Genomic DNA, 22,705 nt, shown 5'->3' with positions numbered 1-22,705 from the left:
CTAGTTAGTTGAGATAGTGCCTAGCGTAGACCAATCGATGCCGGGCTTGCCGGCCCTTTCCAGGATCAAGAAACCGCCGGCTTGGATAAACAAGAGATGTTTGGTTATTTATAGCATGTTCGAGCCGGGTTGACAAATTACGGATCAGGCACCTGCATCCGAGATTCTTGCGTACTACCCTAGGAAGTAGTACGTGGTTCGAGGAAAGCATGGGCCGTATGGGGTCTTGCGGTGGTCACTGGCCATCCCCATCCCCACCCCCCCACCCCATTGCCGCGGCGCGTACGAGTGAAGACCAATGACTGCTGCTCCGCTGATTCAGATGTGATGCCCAGAGATCTCGGGACTGAGATTCGTGTATGGGATGATATATGGATGGTTCATGCACATCGGGTCTTGTGTGGGGCGTCCTTATCTTTTGTCGCAACGTCTCGACGTCCCGTGGTTTCTGTGGTGAAACAGCTAAAAGACAACGGCGTCAGCGCGAAGAGTGAACCGTGTGAAGGCATCAGGACGAGCAAATGTGAGCGATCCATCTGACTCGGTCCACCTTCTTAAAGCGGCAATGTATGGGTCGGCCCGGAGGTTGAGCGACCACCTCGGGAAAGTGCATCCGAAGTCGCAGTCCGTGCGAACATAAATTGGCTGCGATCGGCGATGGAGATCATTTGGTATATTTGGCCTTGGTAGTCATTTCATTAGGTACATACATGCTGAAACTCGCTCGGAAGAGCTCTACTCCAGAGAAGGTAAATAACACAGATGCAAAATACAGGATACAAGTGAACAAAAAGAAAAGTAACAAAATCAAACCAAGTTTCGCGAGCTCGTCATTTCTCCGTATCTTCCTCTTCCCCTCGTGGTATCGTAAGCATTGACAACTCTCATCTGTCCGCCCTCGTCGGCTTGACTAAACGCATAACCTCTTTGCTTGCGCATACGCTGTACCTGACGCACCTTTCGGATAGCTTTCTGGAACTGCTCCATGCGGGGTCGGTAGTCTTGGACGTTGTACTTCTGGATCTCTTGAACGTGGTGGTAGTGCTGCGGGTAGTACATCCGCTTAGCGTACTTCCAGGCGTAGTCGCGGAGAAGGCAGATGCAGGGGAGGACAATAGCCATGAGGTAGAAGATAGGCGAGGTGAAGAGACGGGGAATAGTGCCGTAGTATTCTTGTGAAAACCCGATGGCAGGCGCCGCATATCCGTAAGCGGGGAGGAACGCAAGCCAGATGATCATCGAGCCAGGAATGGCAATGAAGGTATACTTGGTCCAGATGTTGGTAATAAGTGCGGCCTTTCCAAGGACAGTCGCCAAAACGGCGGTGTATAGCGCTGAGCCCCAGACCCAGTGGCCGGCGACTTTGCCGTCGCCCTGTGGCAAGTCGTAGAGGAATATAAGCTGAGAGACAATGTAAAGGAGCAGAGAATGGTAGAACCCGTTGGCAATCCAGGACCAGAAGCTGTGACGTTTGAAGAACATTCCTTTCTGTCCGAGCTGATAGAGTTGGGGATATCGGTCTAGGAGACGGGCAGAAATGAACTGATCACAGATACCCATGGCAAAAGGAGGAAGCACCGTGAAGAAGACGTTATAGAAGGAAAGAGTCCATGATTCGTAAATGACTTCGCCAGAGAAGGCATTTTGAAAAGAGTACTGCGGCTGTTAGCTTACGAATAGCAGCAAGTGGTGGTGGACTTACCCAAAACTGCGTCATGTAAAGAGCAATATTCTTGTAGAACGAGTACAAAATGACACGACTGATCCGATGATAACTCCAAGCGCCATGCACAAGAAGCAGTTTTCGAAGATAACGGAATTGAGCAATGGAAACGTCAGCAGATCGAGAGGCCTGTAGACCTTCCACACCGCTGATACCAACACCGACGTGGGCAGCTTGAATCATAGACACATCGTTGGCACCGTCACCGATAGCCAGAAGGAGCGACTTAAGATGACGCTTAACAAGCTTGACAACCAGAGCCTTCTGAAGGGGCGAAACACGACTGCAACTGTTAGCTCTTGTTTTGGGATGTTAGTTAGACATACCAGCAAACAACGGCCTTGCATTGGACGGCAAGGTCAAGAAACAACTTTTCCATGTCCTTCTCGAGAGCAAATGTCAGGGAACGACCATCAATAATGAGGGCCATTTGTTCGGCTTCTGTCTGGCTCTGAACAGCCTGGAGCTTCTTTGACAGGTTATCCCGGGTGGCATCAGCACTGTCCTCGTTAACAATCAGAAGAGTCATGTCCTCTGAGATCAACTTGCAAGACATGCCAATGTTGATGGCAGTCTCCTGTCTGTCACCAGTCAAAACCCAGATTTTAATACCTGCGGTTTGCAAAGTGTGAATAGTGTCGGGAACACCATCCTGCAATTTATCCTCAATCGCAGTGGCGCCGAGAAGGTACAGATCCTTCTCAATAAGTTCAGCAGCTTTGTCAAGTTCGTCGGCACGATTGCCACCAACTGTCGTCGCCGCTTTGTCAAAGATCTGGTACCATTGCTGGAATTCCGCTTCGGGAATCTCGCGCATAGCTAAGCAGAGAGTACGAAGACCATCCGACGCATACTCCTCAAGGTGTTGCAGCGTTCCTTCAACAATCGGATTGTCCTGGTGAAGGCGCTCGAGAATAACTGTATCAGCACCCTTAATATAGACGCGAATACGCCCATCGGGGCATCGGAAGATCGTGGACATTCGCTTCCTGGTAGAGTTGAACTCGCAAACCGCCAACAGTTCGTACTCGTATTCTTGTCCCGCCACCTCGATAATCACAGACCTAGGCTTTCGGTTGCTGAACTTGTAGCCCATTTGAGCCGCACCTTCAACAAGGGCACCTTCGTCCGGAGACGCTGCTTGATATTTGATTTTGTCGGGATCCGTTTCGGAACGTTCGGGGATAACCGTATGACAAGTGGCGAGGAGCGTCAAAAAGTGGTGAATCGCGTCTTTGCTGGGATGGGATTCCAGATTTTGGCGAAGTCTCTTGAAGTCGTGCACACCCACCTCGACTCCATCCTCAGTTGTAGCTCGTCGATCTTCCGCAACATCCTCGCCGTATTGAATACCCCCTATCGTGCACTCTTTAAACTCCATCATGTTGCATGTCAAAGTACCAGTCTTGTCGGAGAAGATGTACTCGATCTGACCAAGTTCTTCGACTAAAGACGAAGTCCTACAAGTAGCTGGAGTATCCGTCACATCGTAGTAAATGTCGAGGTCGGAGTTGATCAAGAAAGCTTGCGAGTACTTGACAATTTCAATGGTGACAAAGAGCGAAATAGGAACCAAGTTCGAGTAGAGAACCCAATATGTGAAGATGTCCATGATAAACTGCTTGCCGGGGTTTGTGCTACCGTAATCCAGGTAGGTGAGCTTATCCTTTTCCTTTTGCCGAATGATCAAGTCACCAACGGAGCTGACCACACTGAGAGCGATGAGAATGCTGACCAACATCAAAATCTGAACATTGACCATGCGCTCGACTGCGGTACGTTTGATCGGAGTCGCAGTAGCATTTCGCATCAGCTTCGTCTCGTGGCCGGTAAACACAACAATGCCGTGAATCCACGGAGTGTTTCGAAGGGTTGCTCCTCGGAGCATAAGCTGATCTGGCGCTAGCGGGAGCTCTCTTTCGCCTCCACCCGCGTGCATGGTCAAAGTCGCCTCGTACGTATACAGACTACTGTTTGGCTGTTCGGAGCGCACGCGTCCACTGAGCCGGCTGAGGTCAGCCGGGCTAACCAAGTGTGAGGTTTCCGGAATGGCCTGCTTGATTTTGAGGTTAGTCTCGCCGTCAAGGTTCGCCGTCTCAATATAGCATAGACCCTCCGGTTCTGAGGAGGCCAAAAGGACCAAGTCAGCCGGAAAAGGCTGCTCGGACTCAACGCGGACAATGTCTCCCACAGCCACATCAACCCATTTCGTCTCTTGGAATGAGGACCCTTTCAGCACTTGCGTCTTCGAGTAGTTCAGCGACTTATCCGAAGATCTCCGCTTGTAATCCTCAACCAATTCCTTGATAGCTGATACCAACAACACAATTACCAACGGACCAATCGTAGTGTATCGATTTGTCGGCGACACGTTAGGAATCTGCTGCAAAACGGCGGTGAACAAGAAAAACAAGTTGGCGTATTTCGAGAACTGTTCGTACAGGAATTTCGGGATGAACGTGACAATGTTGTACTTGGCCGTGGACACATGGTTATCGACGAACTTGTGCACTGCGTTGGCCGGCGGGTTGTTCAGCTGGATTATACGGGGGCCGAGAGTAGAAGGGTCGACGGTCCTCCGGCCGAATCCAAACTTGAATGACGACTTGCTCGCTTTCTTCGGACGCGGGGCGCCCTCTTCGGAAACCGTACTATCGGCCCGAGCAGCTCGTGCCCCGGCTTCGGTCAAGGGAAGGTCCATCTCAGAGTATTCCGGCTTCATTCCCAACATGTGTTTTGCCCTGCCCATGAGCCCACCTCCCATGCTCAGAATGCTGTTCCGCTCCCGCATGCGAGAATCCCCCTCCATCGGATCCTGGTGCGACATATCATAATACCCGCCGGTCCCATCATATTCATCCATAGAGTACCGCTGGTAGTTACTTAGCCCGGAAGACTGCGAGTACGTTCGCGATCGGGATGCATCGTTTCCGGAGTAGGGGTCGTTCATGTACACGCCGGCCTGCGCCGGAGGCGCGGAACCCGTCGCATGGGCACCGGCGTGCGGTGTCACCCTCCCACCGACAAAGCTGTCATAAGATACGGACGGACGGGGTTGGCCATCGTCGGAGTCGTCGATGTTGTACTGTCGCAGGAGGTGCTCGTCGTTTACGGGCGGAGGCCGCCCGGTGTTGTAGATCGGGGCCGAGTCCTCCAACTGCAGCAGGTCATCATCCCGGCCAGCGGCGGGATGACGACCTGGAGCCCTACCGCTGGCCATGATGATCGGGAAGGGCTGACACCGTCAATGTGGTGGTGCGGCCCAGGGGGAGCATCGATTTTCAGGTGGGTGCTTTTCTTTGTCGGGCCCGAAGGGGGAGTTGGAAAGCAAAGTAAACCACGTGGAATATGCAGACCGGTCGATAAGACAGGATAGAGGTGACGAAGTAAAGCAAGAAAATACAGGACAAGAGAAGAAACAGTCCAACAATCTGGTGATTGCCTGGAGGGAGAATTGAGGAGCAGAGTTCGGGATGCGCTAGCAGTGGTTGGGTTTGGCGTGCGGCGGTGCTCCAGCCCCGTTGATCTTACTCAACTGAAGCTTGACGTGGGCAACTGACGAGAAGGATTTAGCGGCAGTGGCACCTTCTATGTACTAGGATCATTCTATATTAATATTCTGGGGTAACATAGTCGCTACCCACCAATTCAAGCGATTTTTTCTTGCTTTGCCAATGCTTTCAAACAAGCAGAAGCTAGGTAGGTATTGGGTGTCAAGTTCAAGCTCTCCCCGTCTACGGTATACCTAATACTGCCAGCTCGATAACGCTGTCAAATGTCAATCCTTATTACGGACACAGGAGATTGTCAATTGAAATACGAATCGCTTCTATTTTTGTTTGTATCATGCGTTCATTCATCTATCATACATTAATACTTCCTTTAGGGAGAAGTACTTTTCGGAAAAGTTAAGCTGCCTACGCGACCGGCCGATCATTCTCCGCTCTAGCTTGCTCCGCAAGGCCGCCCTTGGACCGTTTCGCAAGGTCAGCCTGCAGGGCCTTGTCGATAATGCCGTTGACATGCTTAACCTTTTCCAGCGCGACTGTGGTCTTCGTAACAAACACCAGAGCGTCCACCGGGGAGCCTTGGAATTTGCTGACATAGCAGACATCTCCGGCGTTGTTCATTCCAATCACCACATCCGCTTCTGAAGCTTGCTCTTCCTTCCGCGTCGCATCGAGGATAACGAGCTTTCCTTCGTCGAAGGTGTGGAATGTGACCGAGAGGGGCTTGTGGGTGATGTTGAGGGGCGCGGGAACTCTTTCATCCAGGCCGTAAACGATCACTTGGCCATCCTTGACCACCGCATCGGGGCGACGGAAGTGCTGCAGCCCGGCCATGACACCAATGCAGGATGCATCAATCAGGTTGCCATCGTAATCGGTGATGTGTACATCAGCGCGTATCGTCCAGCAGCTAACGCCTTTGAGGATGCAGAGGGATTCTGTATCTAAAGCGTTGGAGTGGCGGATAACTCGGTCTAGGACATTCGTAACGTATGTTTCAAGATCTCCTTGTCTAATCCGCATATATCAGCCTTATTCAGCGACACACATCGGTTTCCATACCGGCCATTGTCCCAGGCAGGGGAGCCCATCGCGGTCAGCTCCATGGCAATGTTGAAGATGCCGTCGAATGGTCGGTCATCGTGAGGCTTCGCGACTTCGGCGGAGATTCGAACGATCAAGCTATAGATATTAGCAGCGCCATCAAAAGTGCGACGGAAAACCAACCTCGTCTTCCCCAGCTGCACTTTCACATGGCCGTATTCCTCGCCGAACGAGAGTTTGAGCGGACGGAACTCGTCAGCTCCACGGCCATCGAGCCTCACGTCCTCGCGGAGCGCATCGAGGATAAAGTCGCGCTCGGCAATCGAGAGCGGTGCTTCCTTGTTCATAATTGCGGGCAGAATCGGCCCCGATGAGGGGATCAAGATAGAACGGACTTAGGAAATTTCCTATCTGCAGCGTCATTGAAACTGGCGGGTCACTAATATTCCAACCAATCAAAAGCCTGCTTGCTAGGCGGTGAGAAGGCGCAGACGTGAGGCTCCTTTATCCATTGATCACGATCTTTCAACTATCTCGGACCTATACACTCACGCAACACATCATGACTACCGGTCAGTAGCTCACATCTACGGCCCAAGCGCCCTTGCTAACATTTATTAGCTCACAGACCCACCTTTGATCCCGTACGTCGCGGCCTTTTCTATCGAAGGACCATCGCTCACAGAATCTAGGCACGAGGGAAAGAGGCCCTCCGCGGCCCTGCATACCACCAACGCCTCCTCCCAGCACACACCCACCTGAAAACCCGGTAAGCAGTCTAGGATCTATGCCGGATCAACTCTTCTGACGGAACAAGTCAATCTGGCCAGGGAACCGAAGGTGAATCAGCGCATCGCGACTTGCGCGCGGAACTCCTCGCCGCGGAGGCCGCTCACTTCGCCAAGAAGAACGGAACTTCCTTGCCCGAGACTCCCGCTGAAAGCACACCTAAGCGTCAGCTGGAAGGCGCTCCTGCGAATGGGGAAGATGGAGAATTGGAAGAAGACCCGGAAGCGAAACGGCGGCGGATATTAGAGGAAACACGAGATATAGATGCGGACTCAGACGGGTCGGAAGAAGAAAGTAGTGATGAGGAGAGGTTAGTTTCAAGTTGCTCTTACCGCGCTTCCTGCTAAGCGGTCCAGTGACGACGAGGACGAGGCTGCGGAACTTATGCGAGAGCTCGAGAAGATCAAGAAAGAACGGTTAGCCCAGAAGGAGAAAGAGGTACGTGCTATCGACGTGCTGCGAGTCAATGCATAATGCTCACAATCTCAGGAACGCGAACGCGCCGCACAGGAGGAGGAACAACGAGAGGTCGACATAGCGCGAGGCAACCCGCTACTCAACCCGTCAGACTTCAACATGAAGCGGCGATGGGATGACGACGTCGTGTTCAAGAATCAGGCACGCGGAACGGAGGACAAGAGAGGCAAGGAGTTTGTCAACGATCTGCTTCGATCTGACTTCCACAAGAAGTTTATGTCGAAATATGTGCGATAGATGCTCTGCTGCTCTAGCGTATTTCAATTATCGTATTAAATGGCGTCGGGCGTTCCAGCTGGCATGAGCCCTGAATTTAAGCAAAATATCCTATTCCAAACTAACAAAGCAATCTCCGTACTTTCGCCACAAACTCGTAGTATCTATCCTTCATACTTCCTCACTTTGTCTACTTTTATCCATAGGCCCAGTAGTGCCGGCATAAATCCACCGCCGCCGACACCCCCGCTACGATATCATTACTTTCTTAGGTTATCAAGCCATCCAACAACAAGAAAAGCTTCCAGAGACTCAGAAGTCAAGATGGACCTGCAACCAACGTCAAAGAACATGCATAGTACGTTCAATTGCCCTCTATCCGCCCGCTCCTCGACCGTCCAGCCCACAAAACCGAAAATGAACACCAGGCTCACTTATCGCAATCCTCCAGACCGCATAAACACCGATATCTCGCAATTGCTCCAGCGATTCGAGAACATTATGGCTACGGCAACGGTGCGTATCATCTCCTTCCCGCTGGTCTTCTACTTGCGCGAGCTTACGGGGTCATTGTGTACTGATGTCGTTTCCGTTTGTTCCAGGTCGAAAGCACAAGCCACACCACCACCGCCGTCGAGACATACCAGCTTGACGTTGAGTCCACTGCCCTGGTGCGTTCTAATCCTGATGCGCGCTCCTACTCGCCAACCGCCATTGAACCGCGAACTAACTCATTTCGTGCTCGAACAGATCCGCGCCGCAGAAGACATCCTCTCCCTCACCCGCACAATGAAAGAAACCTGGCTTTTCGGCAAACTTGACACGCTGGGCGAAGATGAGTCCGAGACAAAGCGCCGCGAGGAACTGGAGCGCGATGCGGCGGTCATCCAGAAGGCTATTGAGGATGCGGGGATCTTGAAGGCTGCGAAGGAGTGAACTTCGTGCTTCTTCTACGCTATTGTGCTCGGGAATGGGATACGGAATGGTTATCGGGTAGTTTGGCGTTGATTTGACGGAATTTTATGCATAGAGGGCAATGGTTGGCGTTTGGGTTTCGGGCAATGGCAATGTATGATTATATATTTCTGAGGATATGCCTGATGATACCCTAGAATATGACTTTGATTTTCCAAGCCTGGTTTGCTTTTATAGCTCAGCCCTTGTGTCTCTGAAACTTCTGACTTATGACTATTATCTATGATAAAGAAGAAGTCATCATATATTATCGTAGCGTAGAGAGCGTGGCCCGCATATTGGAGCTCACTCGATAAGAAAAAGAAAAGCTCCCCGCAGCTCCGAACAACTGCCACATCACAAGATCATCATCCACCCTCCCACCACAATTGTACTCTAGAATCGATTCTACACTCCACGAAACCACGAGTTTTAGTCAACCTGGCTATATTCCGCTCTCTACGACAGTCCCGAACCTTGACGACCTTACTATCAACAAATACCATCACAACCAAAATGCCGTCCGCACCCCCACCCCTCCCCCTAACCCTCGTCGTCGCAACAACACCCATCCCCTCCGCACCCCCCAACGGCCCGGTGCGCCTCGGCATTGGCCTAAACGGCACGCTCCCCTGGCCGCGCATAAAAACCGACATGTCGTTCTTCGCGCGCGTCACGGCGCGTCCTCCGCCCTCTTCGTCACCAGGTAAAACACGCACAAACGCGCTGATCATGGGGCGGAAGACGTATGATTCTATCCCTGCTAAACTGCGACCATTGGGAAAAAGGACGAATGTCGTTATCTCGCGGGATGCGGATGGGAGCGTTGCGGAGAGGGTTAGGCGTGATTTGGAGGTTAAGCTTGGACGCGAAAGGGAGTTGAGGGAGGCGAAGGCGAAGGAGCAGGGGGAGATTCAAGGCAGTGAGAAGGTGGAGGGTGTGCAGAGCTCGAGTGCGGTATCTAGTGCGGTGCTTGCGGTGCCGGCTGAGGGGAAGACGGGGGCGTTTGTTGAAGGGAGTCTTGAGGGGGCATTGACGAGGTTGGATGAAGCTGCTGCTGGGGAAGGAGAAGGGGTTGGACACGTCTATGTTATTGGGGGTGCGGAGATCTATAATGCTTCGATGAAGCTGGATTCTGCCTCTGGCTCTGACTCTGGAGCGGAAAGCAACCTTAAGCGGACGGTGCGCATTGTCATGACGGATGTGGAGAAGCTTGATGGGAGTTGCTTTGAGTGTGATACGTTCTTCCCTGTTGATCAGGAGGAGCTGGATAGTGGGAAGTGGAGGAAGGTTAGTCCTGCTGAGGTGACGGGGTGGGTTGGGGAGGAGGTTACTGGGAAATGGATTGAGGAGGGGGATGTTCGGGTGAGGATGGCTGGGTATGAGAGGGCTTAGTCTAGGTATTGCGTTTGGTACAGTAAAAAGATGGATTGTAGATACCCCGTGGTTCAGATGGAATATGAGACATGAAATATAGCTATATGCATCGAGTAGAGTCGTTATACTGAGTGTGTCAGTCATCGCTGATCATGCACATGCAAATGCAACAGAAAAAGCAAATATAACAAGCAAGTGTGAGAGTAAGCAAGCAATGCAAAAATAGCAAAATGCGAAATCAAGGCAGAAGAGCAAAAAGCCAACGCTATTATACAAACATCTAGGCGCGCAAAAGCAAAAGTATCATAAACAAGTCGAGTAGGTTTCAGTATCCAGAACGAGTCTGCAAAACCACAGTCAAAGTCGTAATGTGCATATAGGGATGCTCTAGACTCAAGGTTGCCCCGAAGAGTCTGGAGTCTTGAGTCTTTCTAGTCGTGTTCTTTCATAAATTTCACAAAAGCCTTCTTATGGACGAGTCCGGCGTACTGCCCATCATGAAGGACACAAAGGTAGCGCAAGCCAAGCTTGACAAAGCATTGGTAAACAAGGTCTATGGGGGAGTGGATGTCGAGGGCGAGGGGGGCCTGAACGGGTTAAGGTTAGCAACATCGTCAGAAAGATTAGAAGGAAGAGATAGCATACCGGGTCTATATATCTAGTGAAATCCACCTGCAGAGTTTCCTCATCGTCTGTATCAGAGATGACCGATGATGTATCAGCGGCCATGAGGCACGAGGTTCGATCCTCGTCTTCAAGACTGTCAAGGGCGTACTCGAGGTCCGGCGCGGGAATGAGTCCGATCAAGACACCATCACGCAGGATCGGAAGACCGCTATCCAGTTCGCCCGCCATGAGAAGATGCTGGAGTTTAGAGCGGAGCTCGCGCGCCGGGACGAGCGGGGAGTCAGTGATATCGATAAGACGGCTGCGACGGACAGGGCGGACAATGTCACCGAGTTCAGCGTCGGAGATAGTTTGCAGCTTGTTATCAAGGAAAGGGTAGGAGTTCATTTCGGTCAAAAAGTCGTAGATGCTGTGAGGCTCAATAGCGTCGGCGGTCCACTTGGCGCACAGGACAGCCAGCGAGAACGGCAGGACATGGTCCAAGCTACCGGTTAACTCGAATAGGATAACGGCAAGGGTGACGGATAGACGCGTGACTCCACACATAGTTGCACCCGCAGCGACCATAGCGTAAACTCCGGGGGTCACACAAGATTCCATCCCTGCAGTAGCGGCGCACGACGATCCAAAGAGGAAGAAGTCGGGGTACTGCAACGCCACATACTGCGTGATGTGACCGACGATGCGGCCCATCAGGCCACCGACCACCATTGACGGGACATAAATACCGGCGGGAACTTTGATGCCGAAGGTGATGATGGTCAAGAAACTCTTAATCACGAAAGCAAATGTCAGTGAGCGAATCACCTCGCCGATTCCGTCCGGGTGCGGACATAGACCGTCTGAAGCTGAGTGTTCGCACGGACTAGCCAACTGAAACAAGAGCTCGGTTACCGGAAGCTTCGTGTAAGGGTTCCAAAAGCCGATCACCCCAGTGATGAAAGCGACAAGCACAACCTCGAATAGTGGCCATTTCTTGATGGCCGGAATGCGACGGAAAGACTTCGCCCAAATGCTGGAAGCCTTAATGAAGAGAGCGCCCGCTGCACCACCGAGGACTCCCAGCAGCATGAAGATAGCCAGCTCAAAAATCTCCCAGTCGCCAAGATACCGCACTTCGAAGAGCACGATCTTGCCAGTGCCGTAGGGGTTGAGGAACTTGAGCGAAAGAGCAGCTGCGATACAGCAGAAGAACGTCCGGAACAGCGTCTTTGGCGGAAAGTAATAGCTGACTTCCTCCAGACTGAACAGCACACCACCGATCGGTGCTCCGAAAGCTACAGCAACACCACTGGCGGCACTGGCACTAAGGACCTCACGCCGCTTGCCGTCGTTGAGGTTGTACTTGCTGAACAAGCGGCAGCAAATGTTTCCAACGCAGGTCGCAATGTGCACGTACGGGCCCTCCTTGCCAAGACTGAGACCGGAGGCGACACTGAAGATTAGAGCCAGAGTCTTGATAGCCAGTGTCTTGAAACCAAGATAACCGTGCAGGACAAAACCACTGTTGATGACCTTCACCTCGGCAACACCGCTCCCGGCAGCAGAGTAATAGATCATGTCCGGACGCATCGGCAGCGGCGGGTACGGGGACGTCCCAGACCCAGACCCAGGCGAGACATCAGCATCCGTTGCACGTTTCGAGTTGCCAGCAGCGAGATTCTCATCCAGCGTCGTGAGGCGAATCGAAGACGGGACAACCGTCTTAGTCGTCAAGGTCAAAAGACACGAAATAACAGCCAAAGCCACCGACCAAAGGATGTAGACCCCAAAGTCGACGGAAACACTCCCTCCACTTTCATGGTTCATCAAGTCCGACCACGACCGCCACGAAGGACACTCTTCATGATTGACAGCCGTGCAGCAAGTCTCCCGACTCCTCAGCCAATGCGACGTGCACACGCCGTTCTTAACCCCAAAAACAAACTCCTCCGAGATATCGACAAAGTACGCAATCGCCGCCGTAATGCATCCGATCAGCGCAACCAGAAGCCAGCCCTGGGCGCCGTCGAACAAGGCCAGAAGTCGGCCGCGAATATCCTTCCTCCGTCGCAGTTCCCGCAGCCGCACACCGTCGGCCACTGAATCGTGCACCCAGTCCGTCGATGTAAACTGGTCATACCACAGGCGATCATCCATGAACGACGCGGTCATCGCGTCCTTGACCGAAGCAGCCGCGCTCACAGCCTCAGCCACGTCGGCATCTATGCTCCCCCGCCGACTAAACCGCTGATGCATCGAGTTCGCCCGGCTGTGGTGACGCGACCGGCGCAAACTACTCCCGAGCATGGTATGCCTAAACCCTGACTCGGGCCCCGAGGACGCGGAAAAGGTAGTATAGGATCGCTGCGGATTTACGCGACCGGATTCCCCTTCCTTGGCCTTGCTCAGGAGGCTGGTGTTCTCGCCTGCCTCCAGGGGCGGCTCGAGGGACTGGTAGGCGGTATGCGATTCAGAGAGGTGACTGTATGACCTCCGCATGGCGGAGGGAGAGGGAGGGGCGGTCCGGGGGTTATGCGGCAGGCGTGGGCTAGTGCTGGCATTCTCCGGGTCGCGGTGGTCTTCCGCCGGCGGAGCGGAAGTAAAGTAGGACGGAATGGATCGGGGCATGATGAAGAACGCTCCCCTTAGTATTTCTTGCGGCCTTGCAGGAATGTTAGTTGACTCGGAAAATTATGACTCGGCCTGCGAATACTCACAGACCAACATGATCCCCTTGCAGAGGCGAGGCGAGGGGTTGGGGCTGGGGGCAGTGTGTGTGTTTGTTGACTTGGATTTGGTTCAGGCCCAATAATGAGGAACGCAATTAGCTTCGGCTCCCACGGTACCCGGGCTCGGCGACCGTTGTATCTGTCGAGATGAAACACGAACAAAGGAGGCCGGAAAACAAAATAGAGTATAAGCACAACAAATGAGGAAAAAAAACTCGACAAGGTGCAGGGGAGTGGGAGAGTTCTGCGAAGAGAAACTCAGGCTCAGACAGACGGTGAGGAGAGAGTCGCGGAATGGCGTCTTAGCGGCAGATGACCCGCCATCGCCCAGTCCCAAAACAGTCACACTGCTAGTCAGTCGCCCATCCCATGACAAGGTAGATATACAAGACATAAGACATCCGGCCCGATGATCAGATCGCCCATACTGTTTGAGTCGGACGTCATGGGTGACTTGGTGTCTGAAAGCCAAGAGATAAGCGCGATCCTTTCTCGCTGGCATACCCTGCCTCGGACCCTCGGTGGAATGTCGATCGCTAACAAAGACGACGCCTTGCGCTTCAGGCGTCGTCAGTCCTCGTCATGTCAAACACGCTATAACAAGCATCAAGCTCCTCGGAGCCAGTCAGAATATATAGGCAGATACACCCGGCTGCGAGGACCCTGCTTTACCCGGCTTCGGGCGCTTTGCTCGCTGGAAGGATGCAATGGTGTAGTCGCAGCAAGTCTGGTTCGGGCAGATCCATCTCTGTCGGTTCCCCGTGGGGTTACTTACCTACAGGCCATAGCTGTGCAGCGGGCAAGATACGTCAACTGCAGAAGTGAGTGCGGTCGCGTCTCCCCAGATATCTGATCGCGGTACCGTCACACAGGCCTCGGCCCAAACTACCCCTCGCTGTACCAAAGCAGCCGGCGGAGAGACGTCGCTAGGAAAACGGAGCAGGATACATCGCAGCCTGTATGCTTTCCCTACGTATCCTGTCCCCTGCGGCGATCCTTGTCCACCGTAAATCCTTCCCTGGAGGAGTACCCCGTACATTAGCGCTGGGCCGTGGCGCCGTCTTATGCATGGTGACATCTCCGCCGTCGCCAGCTATCAAAGCTACCGGGGTAGCTCCAAATTAAGTTCGTTTAATCCATGCCCTGCATTGTAGAGCTTTCGAGGATGTGTTTCTGTGATCACGATCTAAACTTAATCTGTTGAAAAAGACTGCAGTCCCAGTGTTGTGAGGAGTAGCATCCAAAGTGTCAATGCGATGTCCGCTTATAGTTGAAATATATAGTTTGGCCGACGTACCCTCTTGAACATCGGACTTCGTAATAACAACCTATAGTCCGTAAATAGAACTAAGTTTTAAAATCTCCTTTAATTGCTTCTTCAACACATATATATACTGGATAAACTATATAAGATCAAAGAAGTGCTTTGTAGGGCTAGACTAAGTGTGCGAGAGAGTTACATGTCTTGGCACCGATTGGTATGGACACTCTGCCTAGGTATCGCCATATGTCTGACCCAAGGATATTGCTACGCAAATTAGAAGAAGGCAGCAGATATAATTTTCCAAGGCTGAAAGTCACTCAAAGTGGACAAGGGAAGCTTGACAGCCGCGCAAGAAAAATACAAGTAGTGAGATCGAACAAAGACCACAAATTCTCCCGGTCGTCACCCCATCAACCCACGCCCCCATTGTGAGCCAACCACCTCCGGTTTTAATACCCACTTAACCAGAGCAGGCTCCGACCTTCGAAGGCTCGCACCCACCAGCGCAGCCAGAGTACATCTGGCATGGCGTTTTGGCATCGGTGCAGACGTTGTTCAAGGTGCATCTGAGTTCGCATGTTAGATATCGCCTTAGGGCTTGGGTTAAGGGTCCTTGAACATACGTGTCGCCGTAGTTCTGGTTGATACCGCAGATCTCGCCACCGTCGTAGGCAGTGACGCCCTCGATGTAGACGTTGCGCTTGCACTGGGAGCTGCAGTTGCCGCAGGAGCGGTAGACCTTACCGTAATCTTCGGCGTAGAAGTTGATGATCTTGGTCTAGGGTTAATATACAATTGAAATGCGTCTCGGATTGAGGGAAGAACTCACGTTGACGGTTCCACAGCCGTTGTGCTGCACAATCTTGTCACTGGCATGGTATGCACCTGTTCAAGAAGAAGGGTTAGAAAGAGTTATGGTCCATGGATGAGAGGGTGAGTCTGAAGAAAGACAGTGGAGGCCGAGGAGGGCCATGAATTGGACAGATGAAGCATGAAAATGAGGACATGATGAAAGCTTTTGTTAGGGAGGTTGAGTCACGTACCACCGCCAATGATCCAGGTGTGGTCTCCCGCGGAGTCACCTCGCTGCAAAAGAGCAATCGTGAGTAATGTATTCAGGCAATATGGTATGACGATATAGACATACAACAGTGATAGCATCCTCGCAGACGTCCTCGAACCAGACGAACTCCAGGGTGCAAGGACCCTCACAGTGGACACCCTCCTTCTGGTTCTTGCCGATGATGACGTTCTTCAGGGTAGCTCCAGATCGGAGGATAAAGACGGCGTCGTCATTACCACCTTCGCCGTCAGTACAGGCGCCGGAGCCGCGGTCGTACTTGGCCCAGCCGGCATCAAAGGTCTGGCCGGCGGCAATCTCGATAGGGGCACTGTTGGTGTACGAGCGGGTAGGTGTAGGGAGCCCTCCCTCATAGCCCAGACAGGCAAGGGCAGCGGGGATCAGGGTAGCGGCTAAGGCGAGTTTGGACAGCATGGTGGCTAGTGAAACGGATGATCAACGGTGAGACGGGCTGATTTTGCGCAAGCATGTCGATCGAGAGGTTCGCGCGGGTTTTTATAGTGTGAATAGCGGTATGTGCAATGGACGGCAGTTCGTAACTATTGGTGGAGCGATGGAAAGGATAAATCCCAAGTGGTCGATATGTTTCATTATCACAAGGAACTCTCCGTAGGGACAGCTCAGTCTTGGCTATGGCCACTTTCTGTCTTGTTCCCTCCAATAGTAGAGTAGAACATTGGGTCATGGACGGGCTCAGGGCGAGGACTCTGCATCGCGGGTCCTGGCGGTCCGGCAGATAGATTGACGAGGCGGTTGTCGGTTGGGCTGCCAAGCTGCGCAATATATCTTGTACCAGCCAAGACAGGAGCGGCCTCGGGATTTGTCCTGCTTTGATGCATTACCGGTGGAGGTGTGGCGTCTGTCGCGACTCGAACAGTCAAAGCCTGTTCTTGAAGAATCCCCTGCATATGACATGGCTGATAAGGGTCTGTGGCGCTGTTCCTGGTTTGATGAAGGATCAGGGCTCGCTCAGGGTCCAAGAGAAACCGTTGTTTCATTGCGCAATCAAGCCGGAGTATTAGGCATATACGGCCGTGGTCTTCGTATCTTTCGCTATATTGAGTCACGCCTCTGTGATGTAGGGTTCGGAGTACCCCACAATGTAGGAACTCACCCCTGTTAATTTACCAGGATTCCCCAGGCTAAGCCACTGCCAAAGGTTTTTCCTGCATAAGCGACTCTTCAGGCGCAGGGATCTGGACAGGATTAGTCCGTCCACTGCAGAAAGTATCCGTCTGCTCCGCATCAGATACGGCGATGAGCAGCAGCTGCCAGGTGATCAAGTAATTCCACGTCGGAGAAACATTTTCTTTGTTCTGGTTGAAGAGTTGGCTCGGCAGGGTTCTTAGCAGTCAGAAAGTGAGGGCTCGGCGTTTCAGAGTGCCACTCTATCTTGGCCTCTAAATAAGCTTAGAATCCCGATATCCTCACACGTGTTCTTCGTTGGTAGGCATTCCGGCTGGATGACCAGTATGGAAGCCTGGCAACATAGTTTCGAACTACACAAGACTTATCAAGTTCAGATAAGGGATTTTTCGTTGAGAGCTCTGTATGATGAGATTGATTTGCGCACGGTGGCAGCATTTGCGGAAGAGACGGAGCCCAGTCCGGTGGAGATTTGCTGTTGTGCGGATAAAGCTAGGCCGCCGGACGGGGTCATTTCTCCTAATCTCGAGTGGTCACTATGCCCCGTTCATAGAGTCATGATTCTGACCAGTCAGCTGTCATGATAACAGTTATGCAGCCGAACATGCAATGCAACACTACTATCAGTCCAGGACCGATCAGCACATCACAAAGATACTTTATGTCTGGTATCGGAGAATGAGTACTGTGATAGTATGTTGAGATATTTCATTCGAACTTAGACTAAGCGCTGAATGCACCAACCTACTCCATGAAGTTCAGCTGGTTTTCGAAGAGCTGTGACGCAAGTATATCGGACGAGAGAAAACCAATCTGTTTGAAGTGGACTAGGGTTGAAGCACTCGGTTCTAGTAATCCAGACTCAGCCGTCGGAAAGAAAGTGTTTGTTAGGAGACTGTCTGATCACTTCCACTCGGAAGGGACGTATTGTTTTCGAGAACAATACCGTCAAACATAGTTTGCGAATCATCCTTGACGAAACGACCTCGGAGATAGTAATAGTAAGGGCCGCGGCAAGCATCATTACTATCGTCAGGGCGTTCAATCCGAGTAGAGAGTAGCTCCAATAATGTAGAAGTAAGGCCGAAGAATAGAACTTTGTAGTTTATCTGTACAGCAGAGGACCGGTCTTCTTCAAAGCCATGCAGGAGAGGGACGTAAGAATAGTATTGGCTCTGAAAGCGAGTCTCCAGAAGGTCTCCCAGGGTTGGTTCGACAACGACCCTTGGTTCGGGAAGGCCGGGGTTCTTAGCGGATATCGGTGTCTCTCCACATAACTGAGCGGTGGAACGGCGTTTGTCTGGAGCGCGAGAGGTGTAGACGCAGGTGAGGTTTCGAGCCTGACAGGCACTGCAAACTAGTCCACCTGAACATCGGATCTTCTTCGTTCGGCAGAATGTACAGCTTTGGCGGATGAAAGAACGCTTTAGTTCTTTCATTGTTCTCAGTAGGAGATACAGGAAGAGTCAGGGGTCTCTGTTCCCAATAACAGGGGTGGCTCGAAGGATCCGACCCAGCGCTTACCGAAAACCTTGGAATAGCCAGCTAAGCTGGACCTTACTAGACCGTGACAGGAAAAGTGTAACTCACATGGTGTCCAGTGCCAACTATAAGCCACATGAGCCGAGTAGAGAGCTCAGAGTTTATTGTCATTTAGAGGAGTTATGTTCATGTAATTGATGTAAGAGAGCGGCAATTTCCCCAATCAAGAAGGCACCCGAGACGAGCGAGCGGAAAAAGGATGATCCGTAGGTACTCGAATCCACCGTGGGGAAAGGCAATGTGGGGCAACTCATACAATCGCCTTCTTCCAAGGTAGAACCATTTCTTTCTCTTTGAGCTAGATGCTCTGCTCTCACAATGCCTTATGGACTGGCTTCAATCACTACGCGCTCCACAAATTCCTGCTCCGGATAGCTTGAGGAGACTAAGCTCGCTGATCCATGTCTTCCCAGGATTTGCGACTGTGACCCACAGGAGGAAGCCATCGCCCTGCTGCGATGACTCTTGCATTGAGTGCATTGCTCTTCAGTACTGGGAGAAAAGGCGCTTTCCACAAGGACTCCTCTCAGCTGGAGGGTCTGCAGCGTGTCCCTGAAGAACCGGATGCTGTATAGCGCGTGGGGTGGGAGTGTCATGGAATGCAGCACGAGGGAGCGCAGTGGTGCTTTGGGCGAGCAAATGAAGACGCGGTCCGGGCTTGGGATTGAGCCTGGGTATGGAATTGGTCTACCTCAGCTCGGAGACCTTCAAGTGCTCTAGGTTGTGGTCGTGCTTTGGCGCGTGGAATACGCCGTTTTTGCAGGCTGGCATTGTGCGGCCTATGCCCTGGCCCTGGTGCGTGAAGTGCCGGATGCTGAGCATTAGCTTCTTTATCCATGATTCCTCTTTAGGTTCATCAGGTGGAGGGAGCAGCAGGCATGCCTCTGACGTGTCGAGCCGCTTCAACTCAGCCGGCGGTTGGAGATCGAGGGCCCGGCGTATTGAGGCGGCGAACGCATCGGACTGAGGGTCGTCATCCTTCCACGCTTTGACGATGGAGACGGTAAGCCGCTTCTAATTCGGGAATCGTGCAAGGATCCTTGGTATGTCTTCGAGCGCACGAATCGCCGTTCCATTAGGATGTATATCCGCAGAGTCGTTGCTGCAGTATCCAGTGATGGAAATGTTCCAGACAACGAGGTGATACTCGCTATCAACCAGCTCGGCCAGGCCCCGCGGGATCCAACTCCTGTTGGAGCTGTATAGGCATGGGCCGTGATTTCATCGTATAGCTCCTGGGGTAGTTCGTCTAGCCGGTTTGGGCGAGGGTGGCAGGGCAAGTACTTGTTGACGATGCGGAGGATGCTGGTGGAGGCTTTATTCAGTAGGTGCAAATTCTTCATTCCGTTCATTCCTGCCATGATGTTGAAATGAATGGGCTGTAGGATTGCCGACATTTCGCAGCAAGAATGTACTCGCTTTGAATCATGAATCGGGCTAGCACCAGCCCTTCATCCCTATCCAACGAAGTTTCAGCATGGCCAGCATGGTCATAAACTGGGTCGGTATTCCCCCGCCTGCCCGGACTACATTTTCGAGCTACCTTCATAGTGCTGTGCGCTGAAGCTAAGGCCTGAATCTTGCCTGCCATACACCATTTCGGCTGATTAAAATGGACTCAGAAAAACGCCAGACAGGATAATATACGGTTTTATGTAATGGGCTAGGAAGAAGGTGTTAGTGGACTAAAGGCCACCCAATGCCTTAATAATAGATCCAGAACTTACGAGCTCAATGTGATTGCATCATATACACGACTCGCGCAGCTCGAGGCAGACGTGGAACCCCGGACTCCTTCCTCACTAAGCTAGTTGTGCGATAATCCTCGGAGGCTTTGCCGCTTCCAAGGTTTATCACCACGGTCTAAGCTCTAGTTTACTATGATGCTTGACGTGCAATGAGTTTTCCTTACAGCCAGGCGGGACCTTCTTGACACCTTGCCGTGCTCAAAGCATCCCCATCCTTTGATATTGGTTGCTCGACGACGATGGGCCTCGGAACGTGCAGCGCAGCAACGGAACCCTCTTTCCACTTGACCACCGCATTACTCAATTGGAATACTTGCTGGAAAAAGGAAGATTTAGTTGAGATGGGCCTCTTACTAACCCTCACCCAGGCTCAGATATCATGGATCGGAGGATTATCGACAAAGCCGCTACCGTGAAACCCACCGTACATGTTCTTCTCACCGGCCTCAATCTCGGAAATTTCGTGATAACCGGGTGGAGAGGGTAGTGAGCGCCTCGCGAGCCCGGTCGTTAGATTTGCGCTTGCGGCCAGCGATAGCTGGTCGAGACCTATATGAGAATTGATTGGATTGGAATACACTACAGACCGCTATGGTGACATCTCGAGCTGTACTCGTCGGTACTTATGGGCTTGCAAGGCCTGGTATAGCTTTAACGGTACTTTGGCCCAGCACGGAAACGAACAGGGCCAATTCGGAGGAAGTATATACGGCTTCCCATGCCGAGGCCACAGGATGCAGCAACTTGTAAGTTTCCGAAGAGCACGCCATCAACCTTGATAGAACTATCATTCCAGGCCGCGGAACTGCTATTGCGTCGTATTGTTATGATGACTATGGATACAACGTCCGGATACTTCCTCGGAGAGCACCCCCTAGCCAACAGGATCAATGTCCATGTTGAGCGCAGGGGATATAAAGGGGAGGCGAGGCGATGGCTCCGATTATCCATTGTCTTCCGAGATTACATTGGAAAAGCAATGTCGCCACCACGTCTATTCTTCGCTTTACTACCTGTATATTACCTATCTCTGACATTTTCATAGACACGGACCATGCAACGCTGGAGGAGGTACTGACGAAGCACTCCAGCTCCAGCCGTACCCCCTCAGTGACTGTCACCACCACGGAGATCACCAACCTTACAGAATGCCTCGAGAAAACACAGCTCCAGGATGGACCGTCGACCAAGCTCGTGTCAACGCCCACGGAAGTGGCTGACATGCTCAAGTCCCTGGAAGACCTGCCAAGCAGCCCACCATCCCTATACATCGAGCTGGAAGGCGTCAACCTGTCACGCCATGGAACGATTTCCATATTGCAGATCTATGTGCGGCCGCATGATAAAACATATCTTGTTGACATCCACACCCTCCAGAAAGAGGCCTTACAACAAAGTCATCCGCCAGCGGCCCTGGCGGCGAGACAACAACCCTAAAGCGCATCCTCGGATCTCCGTCCATCCCGAGATTGATCTTCGATGTCCGCGATGACTCCGACGCGCTCTACGCCCACTTCAAGATTCACCTCGCTGGCATCCAAGATCTGCAATTATTGGAGCTTGCCACAAGGGAGGTATCCCCGAAGACGAGTCTGTGGGCTGGCGAAGTGCATTGAGTACGATGCGCCTATGACCCCGTCCGAGAGGAGGAAATGGAAAGAAACCAAGGACAAGGGCGTCAAGTTGTTTGCCCCGGGACACGGAGGGAGGCGCGGCCGCTGGAGGACGAAATTGTAGAGTACTGTGTCCAGGACGTCAGGTTCTTGCTTAAGCTGTGGCAGACGTATGATCGGAAGTTGATGGCTATTTGGAGAACGAAGGTTCAGGTGGAGGTGAAGAACAGGATCGTGTTGTCGCACTCTACCACGTTTTTCGGTAAAGGGAAGCATATGGCGCTGGCACCGTCGGGATGGGCATAGCCGAGGCGGATCTGAACGATGTGTGGACCTGCCATTTTTCTCAGCTTGCTTGATTCGGCAACTTAGTGGACTTGGGGCTGGGGTCAACAGGGGATTTTTTTGATGAGGTTGTGGAAAGAACCTGGTTGTGTAATGAGAACCTAGAATGTGCTTGTGGTTCTAATGACGGTGGACTTGGAAGAAAACGAGGAGAAAGCCACCAGCAGGGTATGCGGCTGATATAGCCTGCATATACGAAGTAGGCAAAGTCCCCCTATCAGGAATGCTAGCCAGTCTGTGCGGCCATGCTTCATACCCAAAGAAGAGTACCCTTGATTGAGTAACAATGGAACCGTTAAGAGAGTACCTTAATACCAATGAACCCCATAGCATGCGTAGGATGTCTTTGATCTAACCAGACCATCTCAGTCTGGACAGCAAACACCGACATTGAATCAATAACAAACGCCATAATCAGTGTGTGTAAGGTTGGACGCAAACTCAACGGCCCCCACAGCAAACCCCTCTCACAAGCTAATCAGCATATCCCAAGTCGCACAATAACCTGCCCCGATCCAAACCGAGATAGGCTCTGAGCG

The 22,705-nt window shown here is 52.2% G+C and overlaps 10 protein-coding genes across 10 annotated transcripts; 4 read left to right on the top strand and 6 right to left on the bottom strand.

The window, feature by feature from the left end:
- Nucleotides 1–676: 676 nt before the first annotated feature.
- Nucleotides 677–5,151, bottom strand: BDW74DRAFT_144759 (aminophospholipid-translocating P4-type ATPase DRS2). The gene is made up of 3 exons (XM_073723099.1): nt 2,050–5,151; nt 1,703–2,006; nt 677–1,656 (listed from the first exon to the last, which is right to left on the bottom strand). Exons 1-3 carry the CDS (start codon nt 4,941–4,943, stop codon nt 808–810), a joined length of 4,047 nt encoding a protein of 1,348 aa, XP_073588996.1. The 5' UTR covers nt 4,944–5,151; the 3' UTR covers nt 677–807.
- Nucleotides 5,152–5,534: 383 nt separating this feature from the next.
- Nucleotides 5,535–6,662, bottom strand: BDW74DRAFT_144757 (exosome non-catalytic core subunit RRP45). The gene is made up of 3 exons (XM_073723098.1): nt 6,460–6,662; nt 6,295–6,414; nt 5,535–6,244 (listed from the first exon to the last, which is right to left on the bottom strand). The coding sequence occupies exons 1-3, from the start codon at nt 6,621–6,623 to the stop codon at nt 5,641–5,643; spliced, it is 888 nt and encodes a 295-aa protein (XP_073588995.1). The 5' UTR covers nt 6,624–6,662; the 3' UTR covers nt 5,535–5,640.
- Nucleotides 6,663–7,879, top strand: BDW74DRAFT_144756 (spliceosome-associated CWC15 family protein). The gene is made up of 6 exons (XM_073723097.1): nt 6,663–6,848; nt 6,898–6,920; nt 6,969–7,045; nt 7,094–7,375; nt 7,422–7,503; nt 7,555–7,879. The coding sequence occupies exons 1-6, from the start codon at nt 6,839–6,841 to the stop codon at nt 7,777–7,779; spliced, it is 699 nt and encodes a 232-aa protein (XP_073588994.1). The 5' UTR covers nt 6,663–6,838; the 3' UTR covers nt 7,780–7,879.
- A 48-nt stretch (nt 7,880–7,927) lies between these two features.
- BDW74DRAFT_144751 (RNA polymerase II mediator complex head subunit MED22) lies at nt 7,928–8,896 on the top strand. The gene is made up of 4 exons (XM_073723096.1): nt 7,928–8,116; nt 8,210–8,274; nt 8,361–8,429; nt 8,509–8,896. The coding sequence occupies exons 1-4, from the start codon at nt 8,083–8,085 to the stop codon at nt 8,692–8,694; spliced, it is 354 nt and encodes a 117-aa protein (XP_073588993.1). The 5' UTR covers nt 7,928–8,082; the 3' UTR covers nt 8,695–8,896.
- A 192-nt stretch (nt 8,897–9,088) lies between these two features.
- BDW74DRAFT_49991 (dihydrofolate reductase) lies at nt 9,089–10,706 on the top strand. The gene has a single exon (XM_073732982.1). It carries the CDS (start codon nt 9,229–9,231, stop codon nt 10,105–10,107), a length of 879 nt encoding a protein of 292 aa, XP_073588992.1. The 5' UTR covers nt 9,089–9,228; the 3' UTR covers nt 10,108–10,706.
- BDW74DRAFT_50009 (chloride channel protein) lies at nt 10,314–13,581 on the bottom strand. Its single transcript, XM_073732983.1, has 2 exons — nt 10,735–13,581; nt 10,314–10,676 (listed from the first exon to the last, which is right to left on the bottom strand). Exons 1-2 carry the CDS (start codon nt 13,324–13,326, stop codon nt 10,521–10,523), a joined length of 2,748 nt encoding a protein of 915 aa, XP_073588991.1. The 5' UTR covers nt 13,327–13,581; the 3' UTR covers nt 10,314–10,520.
- A 1,448-nt stretch (nt 13,582–15,029) lies between these two features.
- BDW74DRAFT_144747 (pectate lyase) lies at nt 15,030–16,234 on the bottom strand. The gene is made up of 5 exons (XM_073723095.1): nt 15,839–16,234; nt 15,735–15,777; nt 15,521–15,576; nt 15,315–15,463; nt 15,030–15,257 (listed from the first exon to the last, which is right to left on the bottom strand). Exons 1-5 carry the CDS (start codon nt 16,184–16,186, stop codon nt 15,152–15,154), a joined length of 702 nt encoding a protein of 233 aa, XP_073588990.1. The 5' UTR covers nt 16,187–16,234; the 3' UTR covers nt 15,030–15,151.
- Nucleotides 16,235–17,606: 1,372 nt separating this feature from the next.
- On the bottom strand, nt 17,607–18,570 carry BDW74DRAFT_144744 (Zn(II)2Cys6 transcription factor domain-containing protein). Its single transcript, XM_073723094.1, has one exon. It carries the CDS (start codon nt 18,355–18,357, stop codon nt 17,806–17,808), a length of 552 nt encoding a protein of 183 aa, XP_073588989.1. The 5' UTR covers nt 18,358–18,570; the 3' UTR covers nt 17,607–17,805.
- Nucleotides 18,571–18,689: 119 nt separating this feature from the next.
- Nucleotides 18,690–20,249, bottom strand: BDW74DRAFT_144743 (uncharacterized protein). The gene has a single exon (XM_073723093.1). The coding sequence runs from the start codon at nt 19,855–19,857 to the stop codon at nt 19,363–19,365; it is 495 nt and encodes a 164-aa protein (XP_073588988.1). The 5' UTR covers nt 19,858–20,249; the 3' UTR covers nt 18,690–19,362.
- A 794-nt stretch (nt 20,250–21,043) lies between these two features.
- Nucleotides 21,044–21,824, top strand: BDW74DRAFT_173719 (uncharacterized protein; the record flags this gene model as incomplete). Its single annotated transcript, XM_073727847.1, has 3 exons — nt 21,044–21,200; nt 21,254–21,537; nt 21,606–21,824. The coding sequence occupies 3 exons, from the start codon at nt 21,044–21,046 to the stop codon at nt 21,822–21,824; spliced, it is 660 nt and encodes a 219-aa protein (XP_073588987.1).
- Between the last annotated feature and the right edge of the window lie 881 nt (nt 21,825–22,705).

Source organism: Aspergillus multicolor, assembly GCF_047715735.1.
Source record: "Aspergillus multicolor strain CBS 133.54 unplaced genomic scaffold BDW74scaffold_2, whole genome shotgun sequence".
In the NCBI taxonomy this organism is placed as follows: Eukaryota; Fungi; Ascomycota; class Eurotiomycetes; order Eurotiales; family Aspergillaceae; genus Aspergillus; species Aspergillus multicolor.
Note: the sequence above shows the minus strand (reverse complement) of the source record. Positions and strands in the feature narration are given on the sequence as shown.